Source organism: Bos grunniens, chromosome 13 (assembly GCF_055505025.1).
Source record: "Bos grunniens cultivar Pamir isolate PY7600 chromosome 13, Bosgru_T2T1.0, whole genome shotgun sequence".
NCBI classification, from domain to species: domain Eukaryota; kingdom Metazoa; phylum Chordata; class Mammalia; order Artiodactyla; family Bovidae; genus Bos; species Bos grunniens.
Window position 1 is genome coordinate 9,323,182 of NC_141177.1, and position 11,799 is coordinate 9,334,980.

Sequence of the window (11,799 nt, forward strand, 5' to 3'; positions counted from 1 at the left end):
GTGACCCTGATGCCACTGGAGCAGAGAGCAGGAGGAAGGGGAAATTGAAGTGAATCTTCCAAGGTCCCCTGAGTTCCACTCAGGCAAGGCACACTCCTAGTTGTGAAACAGATTGAGGAATGGCAGGTGGTCATGCTGTGGAGACGTGGTCAGCTCCCTGCCCCTTCTCTGCGCTCTCCCCTTACTCCTTTTTCTACCCAGAAAATAGGGTGGCTGCTCAAGCAGAACATTGTCTTGGGCAGCTGATTTCCGTTTGGACCAGCAGCAGGTAAAGAGCAAGGGTCCATCCGGTGGAGAAGCTGTGGCGCTGGTTGCACAAAGGTGTGCTGTGTCACTCCTGTCTTCTAAGGTAGGTGAAGCGGGTGGATATGGATGAAGGGTGTTGATGCCAGGATGTGATGACGCCTGCAGGAGGCTAAGCTCACGCAGTGGTGGTTGTGGGTGAGCTAACACAGTGCTGATATCCTATCTGGCCTTTGATCGGCTCTCATCTGCTCACTGACTATCTATCATGTTCCATGCACTGCTCTAGGTACTGGGACGCTCCCTGAGTGACCACACTGGAATCATGATCTGTGTTCACAGGAGACCCACAGGCGGAGTCAAGTCTGAGAAGCGCTGTTACTTGGTATTTGGCCCCAGCGACCAGAAACACGAAGTCAGGTGGAGATTGCACAATAACCAGGACTGACCCAGCTCCTCCCCCTCTTCTCTTCCCTCTTCAGTGCCTGATCACACCCCTCGGCCAGGATATTAAAAGCTCCATCCATCCTCAGCATCCTCAGGAGCCCTCCTGCGAATCCACGAAGATGAACCGACTCTGCCTCTCTGCAGCCCTTCTCTTCCTCCTGGTTATCCTAGTGGATGGCATCTCAGAGGATATTAACAAGAGCCATGACCACGGTATGTCTGGGCTCACCTCTCCTCTACACACTGGAGGGAAATGAGGGGAGTTCATGGAAAGGGCGGGGGGCATGGGTGGGGTGGGCGCTGCCAGCCCTCTCTGGATTTCTCCTGGGAAATTGGGCAGTTTTAACTCCAAGAACATTTCATCACTCTCAACATGGAAAAAAAAGAAAATTAGAATTAAAAAAATATATATCCAGATAAAGTACCAGATCAGGGACCACCTCCCTGAGACTCTATTCCTGGTCAGTGCAGTGTCTCTGATCCTCACTGTAGGGTAATAAAAAGATATATATGTGATCCTTGACTGATTCATGAGGCAGGCCTTTTGAACTTCTTGGAATTCACTGTTTTTCATAGGTCATGAGATGAGTCATGGACAGCAACTGACGATAACTTCAGAACCACGCTTATCTCCAAAGCAAGACAAACATGCATTTGCAAGTTAGAATTTTCACCAGGCCCCATGACAGCATTTCTGGGGAGAGGGGAGGACACTGAGACTCAGTCAATCACCAATGGCCACAGATCAATCAATATGCCTTTGATTTGAAGCTTAAATAAAAATCCATAAGCACTGGTGTTTAGAGAGCTTTCAGGGTGATGAACACAAGGAGGTGACGCGAGGGTGCTGAGCTCACTGGGGTATGGAGGCTCTGCACACCTCCACTCCGTCTTTGCCCTACCTGTCTCCTCCATTTCACTGGCCCCAAGCTTTATCTTTTATAATAACATGGGTACAATAAGCGAGGTGTTTCCTGAGTTCAGTCGCTGGTTCTATAGTTATTGAACATGGAGATAGGGGTCATGGAAGCTCTGATTTTCACCCAGTTGGTCACAAGCATTTGAGATTACATGACTCATATCTGAACTGAGGACAGTAAGAGCTCTCAACCAGCAGGATCTGCACGAAGTCCACCCATACACTATCAGAAGTAAATGGACTATGCGACACCCAGTGGGTGTTTGGGGAATTGGTTGGTGTTGGTAGAGACATCACACATTTGGTGTCAGAGGAAAACTCAGACTCAGTCTACCTTGTGATCTGGGGGCTGAGGTGAGACGCGGGCACAGGGGAGTAATGAAAATACCCGGAAACTCTTGCCAGTTATGTGCATTTTCAAAGTTCCTGGCCAAATCAGAAAGTGTGTCAAGTGGGTTGTGCCTGGACAGTACCTCGTCCTGACCCCCCTACTACCCTGCCTTGTGTCCTGGGGCAAGCCATCTGCAGTTTGCTCATCTGAACAGGGGTACATGTTCCATGGGTTCTTTGAAAAGATTACCTGTCAGGAATATAAAGAGTTTGATCACATTTCATGACCACTTTTGTCCATTTTCTACTTAGATGTGTTAATTTTGAAAAAAATATGTCTGAGTAACTTCCTTGAGCAAGAAAGAGTGTTTAAGTATCATATAATGATATCTCTTTATTATTAAAATGAATCAGAAAGATATAAGACCACTGAGCAGAGCAACTTCAGGGAAAGGTAAGAAACATAGCCCTTGCATGGTTGGCTCAGGGGACCAAGGCTGGTACAATATTAGTAAAGTCTCCAAGCCCTTTCCCTTGTCCCCTTTGACTGTTACTTTATTATCTGCTTTTGATCGTTTTCCTGGTTCTTGGTCCAGGCCTCCTCAAACTCTTGGAATTTACTGTCTTTCATAGGTTATGAGATGACTTACGGAAGACTAAATGAGAAGCATTCAGGTACGGACTGGTCTAAAAAAATTTAAACCACCTTGTAAAGGTGTGACCCTTCATGCCCCTTCACCATGCCGGCACCTCTGGGGAGAGTGGGGGAAACTAACTGGGATCAATTATCAGCAGCTGACAATTCAATCAGTATGCTGATTTATTGAAAACTCAATAATATCCATAAACATTGGGGTTCAGACTATTTTCAGGGCGATGAACACAAGGAGGTGATGTGAGGGTGCTGTGCTCACTGGGACATGAAAGCTTCACACCCTCCCCCCCCCCACCCCCCCACCCCCGCTTTGCCCTGCACATCTCCTCTTCTTCTCTGTCTCTGAGTTGCCTCCTTTCTAAATTTCTGGGAAAAGTAAGTGAAGTGCTTTCCTGAATTCAGTCACTGGTTCTATTGAGTGAGTGAAGATGGAAGAGGGGTCGTGGTACCTTTGACTTTTAGCCAGTTGGTCACAAGTATGAGTTATTCAGGATCATGGGGCTGGCATCTGAACTGAGGACAGTCTTGAGCCATCTATGTGCAGAGTCTGATGTGCCTGATCATCAAGTAGATTTTTTTTACTAAAAGGAATTCAAGTCATATTGATTCTATTCAATGACTGTGCACTTGCTGAGAGAAGGAAGATGGAAGTTACTAAGTCCCTACAAAGCATTGTTCTTGGGGTGGGGAAACAGCTGTGAAAAAAATATGGCAAAATAATTTGCCTTCAAGGAGGGAAACAAACAATAGCAGAGGGGAGAAATCCTGTGGTAGATTATAAGTTTCCTGAAGGTAGAGAGGTACGTGGGAAAAGTTTGCTGTCCTTTTTCTCTCCAGGGTCAGGGAAACCTTCTGTGATAAGGAGGCTTTGAGCAGAGGCTGCAGAAGTAACGTGCCTGGTGTGTGTTGGAACAGCAGCCAGGACCAGGGTGGATGGAGCTGGGTGGGTGGAGGGGAGGGGAGTGGAAGGCGATGAGGCTGAGAGGCCATGGGGGCAGGTCATGAGGAGTCTTGTGGGACTTATTAAGATCAAAATTTGACTCCCAGAGAAACGGGGAGTCACTGAGGGATTGGTCATGGGAGCAATGGGGTAGGAATCAGTAGTAAGAGGATCCCTGAGGCTGCAGTGCCGACAGTGCCCTCTAGGGGATGAAGGGCAGACATGGAGGCCCAGGGAGCAGGCTGCTGCAGTGGTCCATATGATCCTTGATGGAGCGTTTATTTATGTTGTTCCCTGAATCGATCTCAGGTTTCTTGAATAATATGAATGTCTTGCTCTGTTGAGGTTTCTGTGGAGGCTTCATTACCTAGTCATGATGCATTAAATCATTAGCTATTGGTGATTGTTCAATCAACAGCTCCTCTCCCCTCCCTGAGGTGGAGGCAAGGAGGAGGAGGAGGACGGAGGATAAAAGATCAAGGAAGAGGGTAGCAAGGAAAGTTCCAACCCTCTCTCCTGCCAGATACTCCTTCCTGTGCATTCAGAGCCCATGCTGGGGTTATGAGGGTCTTTCCAAAATCATTGACATAACATACCAAAAGACACTTTTATTGTTCTCATCATATAAGAAATACCAACGTTTTTAGGAACTTAGTGTTAGGAAAAGAATTTAAAAAAACATATATTTCTTCTTATAATCACAATATCAGCATATCATTATTCAATTTATAGAATCCTCCTGAGGTATCCAAATTTTCTTCATGCCTTTTTCCATTACAGCCTGTTTCCTTCACATTTTTTTAATTAATGGTGGAAAGTTTTAAACATGCACATAAGCACAGAGAATAGTATTATAAAACCCAGGTATCCAGACCCAGTAATTACTGACCTATAGCAAATGTTTCTCACCTCGGAGCTCTTTTCCTACTTTTGGAGTTGTGGGTTTTGTTTTGCGCATTTGTGTATTTATTTTTGGCTTCTCAGGTGGTGCTAGTGGTAAAGAACCCAGCTGCCAATGCAGGAGATGCAAGAGACCTGGGTTCAATCCCTGGGTTGGGAAGACACCCTGGAAGAGGGCACAGCAACCCACTCCAGTGTTCTTGCCTGGAGAGTCCCCTGGACAGATGAGCCTGGTGGGCTACAGTTTGTAGTGTCGCAAGGAGTCCGACACGACTGAAGCGACTTGGCGTGCACGCATGTGCACACACACACACATTTATTTGGATACATTGGGTCTTAGTTTCAGGTTGAAGGCTCAGTAATTGTGGCCCACCAGCTTAGTTGCCCCATGGCATATGGGCCCTTAGTTTCCTGACAAGGGATTGAACCCAGGATTCCTTAGTTGGAAGGAGGTTCTTAACCACTGAACCACCTCGGAAGTCTTATAGAACTTTTAAGGCTAATCAAAAGCATTATACCAATTTTCCTTAAACTACTTCATGAGAAGATATATATATTTGAACATGATTATTATATTATGTTACATCTAGCAGCATTCATAATTCTGTCCCAGAAAGGTTTCCAAATTGCCTTCTCAGTTTGACCATCCCCCACAACTCTAACATTCTCTATTGCAAACAGACAGTTCTAGTTGTTTATTTATATGGAGTTGTGATGACCATCTTCATAACTAAGCCACTGTCCCTCTCATTCCAGCAGCTTCTAAGCCTGCCTTCTGCCTGAAGCCTAAATCAATAGGTCCCTGCAAGGGCAGGAAGATCAGGTACTTCTACAATGCCAAGACCAGGCAATGCCAACGCTTTTTCTACGGTGGCTGCAAAGGGAACTTGAATAACTTCTACACCATGGCGCTGTGCATGAACACCTGCGGTCATGTGGAATGGTCCTGGAGGTAAGACAGGGCGCAGGGCAGGGTGGCAGGGGAAGGGCTGGGGAAAGGGGTGGAGCTCAGGGTACCACACACCATTCACCCTGCACAGTGTCTTCCTCCTCGCTGCTGCCAGAAGAGGCTGCAGTATCCTGTGAAACCACACACTGAGCGAGTTCTCCAGGGAGAGAATGGCAGAAGGTCAACCCAGATACCTCTTTGTGATCATCTCAGCCTGATCACATGCTCCTTTTTCTCAGTTGGGAACACTGACTCAGCCACACTCCAGGGCAGGTCTGCAGGACTCCTGAGCACCTCCCCCCATCCAGGCTTGGAAAATTCACTGCCTTTTTGTTGGTTTCATATTTCTTTTGAAAATCTAGGATCTGTCAAGATGAATAGTATCTAGGTTTGGGGCTACAATGAAGTCACTCAGGAAGTTCCTTTTTTTTTTTTTTTTTTTCCTTACAGAAGACACGGGAAGAGTCATGCTCCAAAACTCTGAAGTCCGAGGAGGACCCATGAAAGTCTGGGCTGCTCCTGAAACAGTTCAGTCTCCTTGCATTTCTTCTCTCCCCTACCTTCCTCAGCAGAGCCTGCCTATTTCCTTTCCTCTATGATGCTGAGAGAATTCCCTGGTGGCACAGATGGTAAAAGCGTCTGACTACAATGTGGGAGACCCGGGTTCAATCCCTGGGTCAGGAAGATCTCCTGGAGAAGGAAATAGCAACCCACTCCAGTGTTCTTGCCTGGAAAATCCCATGGACAGAGGAGCCTGGTAGGCTACAGTCCATGGGGTCGCAAAGAGTAGGACACTACTGAGCAACTTCACTTCACTTTATGATGCTGGGGAAGATTGAGAGCAGGAGGAGAAGGGGACAGCAGAAGATGAAATGGTTGGGTGGCATCACCAACTTAATGGGCATGAGTTTGAGCAAGCTCTGAAACATAGTAAAGACAGGGAAGTCTGGCATGCTGAAGCCCATTGGGTCACAAAGAGTTGGACACAACTTGGTGACTGAACAACATGGGTCTATACACCTTAGTTCAGTCTTATCCAGTTGGCTCTAAGCACCATGACAGCATGTCTTCCCTTTATCTTGAGCACTTAGCACAGTTCCTGGCATGAAGAAAGCAGTTAATAATTATGTGAGGAAGGAAAGAGTGCAGGACGAGCACATTCCTCTCGACCAGAGTAACTATAGAGCCTGAGGTTTGACACCAGGATTGTTGCCTCAACCCACATACTCATGGCATCCTCACCATGCCATCACTGATCTCCTTGTGTGAGGCCTTGGTGGAATTTCTGGCACCCATTTCTCAGCATCAGTAATGAGAGAAGTCTTTGCAATAAAAAAGCTCCCCCTTTCCCTTAAAGATGTTGCAGTTTTCCTTTCTGTATTTTCAAACACTGTGGCTTATATTTCAATAAATGCATATTCAAAACTAAACTGAGGGCAGTGGAGTCTGTTGTTTTCAACTACAAATGTTTACCAATAGGGTCCAAGGAAATGGTGGTTCTTCTCTCTGTTCTGCAGAGCAGTGGGCACTTCCCCTTTCCCAGTCCACAGACTGTGCCCTACTGGCTAGAGGAAGCAAACCCATGATAGTATCATTGACCTCTTAACAGCCATGCCAAGTTACACAAAAGCCTGGGAGACAGACAGATCAGCGTGAAAGCTTTTATTCCTTACTTCTAAGTCTAGTTCAAATTTTGGGGCAGGCTATCCTCCTGGACTTGCAGAAGGGGAAAGTGCATAAGATTCAGTTGTTCATCTTTTTAAGGAATCTGATTCTCTGAAGTCACATGTAGGGAGGGGATGTCTTACTTCAGTTAAAGAGGGACAGCTACCATTTAGGGTGCCAGGCTCTGTGTTAGCATTTTGCCTGCATTATTCTATTAACCATCCTAAGAATCCTTCAAGGGAGGAAATGGAGGCATGGAGATGGCACTTAGCTGCTGTGTTCATTTTCTAACTTGGCAGCTTCCCGCTCTTTCAAGTAGAGGGACTCTGGTGAAGTTTTCCTGCTCTTCCTCTGGGAATATGTAGGAGGGAGACACTTTGGGAAAACAGAGTATCTGCTTCATGACAGATGAGGAAAATGAGGCATAGGGACCACAGCAAGTATAAGTTCAGTTCAGTTCACTCACTCAGTCATGTTCGACTCTTTGCAACCCCGTGAACTGCAGCACGCCAGGCCTCCCTGTCCATCATCAACTCCTGGAGTCCACCTAAACCCATGTCCATCGAGTTGATGATGCCATACAACCATCTCATCCTCTGTCGTCCCCTTCTCCTCCTGCCCTCAATCTTTCCCAGCATCAGGGTATTTTCAAATGAGTCAGCTCTTCACATCAGGTGGCCAAAGTATTGGAGTTTCAGCTTCAACATCAGTCCTTCCAATGAACACCCAGGACTGATCTCCTTTAGGATGGACTTGGATCTTCTTGTAGTCCAAGGGGCTCTCGAGTCTTCTCAAACACTACAGTTCAAAAGCATTAATTCTTCGGTGCTCAGCTTTCTTTATAGTCCAATGCTCACATCCATACATGATCACTGGAAAAAACCACAGCCTTGACTAGATGGACCTTTGTTGGCAAAGTAATGTCTCTGCTTTTGAATATGCTATCTAGGTTGGTCCTAACTTTCCTTCCAAGGAGTAAGCGTCTTTTAATTTCATGGCTGCAATCACCATCTGCAGTGATTTTGGAGCCCAGAAAAATAAAGTCAGCCACTGTTTCCACTGTTTCCCCATCTATTTGCCATGAAGTGGTGGGACCAGATGCCATGATCTTAGTTTTCTGAATGTTGAGCTTTAAGCCAACTTTTCACTCTCCTCTTTCACTTTCATTGAAGCTCTTTAGTTCTTCACTTTCTGCCATAAGGGTGGTTGTCATCTGCATATCTGAGGTTATTGATATTTCTCCCAGCAATCTTGATTCCAGCTTGTGCTTCTTCCAGCCCAGCGTTTCTCATGATGTACTCTGCATATAAGTTAAATAAGCAGGGGGACAATATACAGCCTTGATGTACTCCTTTTCCTATTTGGAACCAGTCTGTTGTTCCATGTCCAGTTCTAACTGTTGCTTCCTGACCTGCATATAGGTCTCTCAAGATGCAGGTCAGGTGGTCTGGTATTCCCATCTCTTTCAGAATTTTCCACAGTTTATTGTGATCCACACAGTCAAAGGCTTTGGCATAGTCAATAAAGCAGAAATAGATGTTTTTCTGGAACTCTCTTGCTTTTTTGATGACCCAGCAGATGTTGGCAATTTGATCTCTGGTTCCTCTGCCTTTTCTAAAACCAGCTTGAACATCTGGAAGTTCACAGTTCACATATTGCTAAAGCCTGGCTTGGAGAATTTTGAGCATTACTTTACTAGCGTGTGAGATGAGTGCAATTGTGCGGTAGTTTGAGCTTTCTTTGGCATTGCCTTTCTTAGGGATTCAAATGAAAACTGACCTTTTCCAGTCCTGTGTCCACTGCTGAGTTTTCCAAATTTCCTGGCATATTGAGTGCAGCACTTTCACAGCATCATCTTTCAGGATTTGAAATAGCTCAACTGGAATTCCATCACCTCCACTAGCTTTGTTCATAGTGTTGCTTCCCAAGGCCCACTTGACTTCACACTCCAGGATGTCTGGCTCTAGGTGAGTGATCACACCATCGTGATTATCTGGGTCAAGAAGATCTTTTTTGTACAGTGCTTCTGTGTATTCTTGCCACTTCTTCTTAATATCTTCTGCTTCTGTTAGGTCCCTACCATTTCTGTCCTTTATTGAGCCCATCTTTGCATGAAATGTTCCCTTGGTATCTCTAATTTTCTTAAAGAGATCTCTAGTCTTTCCTATTCTGTTGTTTTCCTCTATTTCTTTGCATTGATCACTGAGGAAGGCTTTCTTATCTCTCCTTGCTATTCTTTTTTTTTAATTTAAATTTATTAATTTTAATTGGAGGTTAATTACTTTACAATATTGTATTGGTTCTGCCACACATCAACATGAATCTGCCACGGGCGTACACGTGTTCCCCATCCTGAACCCCCCTCCCACCTACCTCCCAGTACCATCCCTCCTGGTCATCCCAGTGCACCAGCCCCAAGCATCCTGTATTGAACCTAGACTGGTGATTTGTTTCTTATATGATATACATGTTTCAATGCGAACTCTGCACTCAAATGGTGTATCTTTCCTTTTCTCCTTTGCTTTTCGCTTCCCTTCTTTTCACAGCTATATGTAAGACCTCCTCAGACAACCATTTTGCTTTTTTGCATTTCTTTTTCTTGGGGATAGTCTTGATTCCTGTCTCCTGGACAATGTCATGAAACCTCCGTCCATAGTTCATCAGGTACTCTGTCTATCAGATCTAGTCCCTTAAATCTATTTCTCACTTGCACTTTATAGTCATAAGGGATTAGATTTAGATCATATCTGAGCGGTCTAGTGGTTTTGTCCATTTTCTTCAATTTCAGTCTGAATTTGGCAATAAGGAGTTCATGATCTGAGCCACAGTCAGCTTCTGGTCTTGTTTTTGCTGACTGTATAGAGCTTCTCTATCTTTGGCTTATGTCAGGAGCTCCTTTTTTATTGAAACCAAGTGAGGAGTAGTGGGTGGTCATGCTGTGGAGACACGTTTGTCTCTCTGCTTCCCTTCTGCCAACTTTCTAACTCTTTTTTTTCCTACCCAAAATGCCAGAGCTTGTGCCCCAGATGAAGATGCTCTTCCCCTGGCACACCATCTGCCTGGACAAGTCCCAAGTAAAGAGCTGGTGTCTGTCTAGCAGAGATGCTGCCACAGTAATTGCAGGAAGCCTGACATGTCACATCTGCCTTGTGAAGTAGGTGAGGCTAAAATGGGGGTGGGGTGGGGTGGGCAGGATGTACAGACACCTATATAAGGGTTTAAAGGATGACCTAGGCTAACACACTGCTGATCACCTACCAGTTCTGTGATCTGCTCTCGTCCACTCACTGACCATCCATCACGTGCCATGCACCACTCTAGGTGCTGGGATATTCCCTGAGTGACCTTATTGGACAAAATTCCACCTCTGGAACCACAGCCTGTGTTTCCACGAGACCCACCAAGCTTAAGAATGGATGTTACTGGGTAGGCAGAAGCAGGACCTGGGAGGTGGGGAGATTACACACTTTATAAGACTGACCCCAGCTTCTCCCCACCATCGCTCCCCTCCTTGTCGGCTGTTCTGACCCCTCAGCTGGCGTGTGAGCTCAGTCAGCCCTCAGGTTTCCTCACAAGTCCTCCCACTAGCCACAGGGATGAGCTGGATCCGCCCCTCTGCAGCCCTTTTCATCCCTTGGGCACTTGGTAGATGAAGCAGGAATCAGCCCTGAGGTATGTTCTGACTTCACCTCTCCTCTACAGGCTGGGGAGTGGGTGATGGGGGCAGTTCATGGAAGGGGCTAGGGAGCAGGGCTGGGCTGTGTGCAGCAAACCCTTAGCATTTCTTATGGTAAATTAGGTAGTTTTCACTCCGGGGATATTCCTTGACTCTGAAAAATATCATTGCAGTTTTGAAAAGAAAAAAAAAAGACTCTACCTGATCAGTGACCTCATCACTGAGACAATATTCTTAGTCACTGCCTTGCTCCTGACCCTCACTGTCGTTTCATAACAAAATTCGTAATTGACCCTTGTTGCTGTTCATGCCCCAGGCCTTCTGAAACTCTTGGAATTTTCCATAGTTTCATAAATCATGCGATGAGTGAGGGATGGGACCTGAGATAGTGTCTGGATGATACTATTTGCATGGGACTGGACTCCAGAACGTTCCATCAGGTGCTTAGAAGATTAGAACTGTCAACCCTCCGTTCCTCTGAGGACAGAAGAGGGTACTATACTGAATTCAATCACCAATAGCCAATGATCTATCAACTTGCCTTCCTCCAACCCTCAATTAAAATCCATAAACATTGTGTTTAGAGAGCATCAGGGGAGGTGATAACATCAAGAGACTGAGAGCAGGGAGAGTCCCAGGAGGGCTTGGAGGTTCGGCAGCCCCAGCTCCCCATTTACCCTATGCTTCTCCGTTTGGCTGTCCCTGAGTTTTATGCTTTATAATAACTTGTAGCAGTAAGTAAAGGGCTTTCCTGAGTTCTGGGAGTAGTTCTAATAAGTTATTGAACATGGGAGGTGGGTTATGGAACCTTTGAGTTAATAGCCAGTTGGTCACAGGTGTGAGTGACTGCAGGACTTGTGATCAACACTTGAGAGTGTGGGCAGTCCTCAGGGACCCAGCCCACACCTTGTGGTTTCTACGCTACCTCTATGGATTTAGTGTCAGAAGTGAATTGACTTCTGAGATGGGCAGTGGATGCTGGGAAACTGGTTGCTGTTGGCAGAGACCTCACATGTTTGGGGTTGGGGACAACACTCGGACTCACTCTTCTCTATCATTTGTGTCTGGTATGAGG

The 11,799-nt window shown here is 45.9% G+C and overlaps 1 protein-coding gene across 2 annotated transcripts; it reads left to right on the plus strand.

The window, feature by feature from the left end:
* Nucleotides 1–454: 454 nt before the first annotated feature.
* LOC147360144 (pancreatic trypsin inhibitor-like) lies at nucleotides 455–6,813 on the plus strand. 2 transcript variants are annotated; one of them, XM_086330847.1, is made up of 5 exons: nucleotides 455–628; nucleotides 726–903; nucleotides 2,573–2,614; nucleotides 5,191–5,386; nucleotides 5,834–6,808. In XM_086330847.1, exons 1-5 carry the CDS (start codon nucleotides 569–571, stop codon nucleotides 5,865–5,867), a joined length of 510 nt encoding a protein of 169 aa, XP_086186973.1. In that variant the 5' UTR covers nucleotides 455–568; the 3' UTR covers nucleotides 5,868–6,808. The 2 variants fall into 2 exon arrangements, with proteins under 2 accessions (XP_086186973.1, XP_086186972.1); XM_086330846.1 differs by lacking the exon at nucleotides 455–628 and having other exon boundaries at nucleotides 714–903; nucleotides 5,194–5,386; nucleotides 5,834–6,813.
* Nucleotides 6,814–11,799: the final 4,986 nt, after the last annotated feature.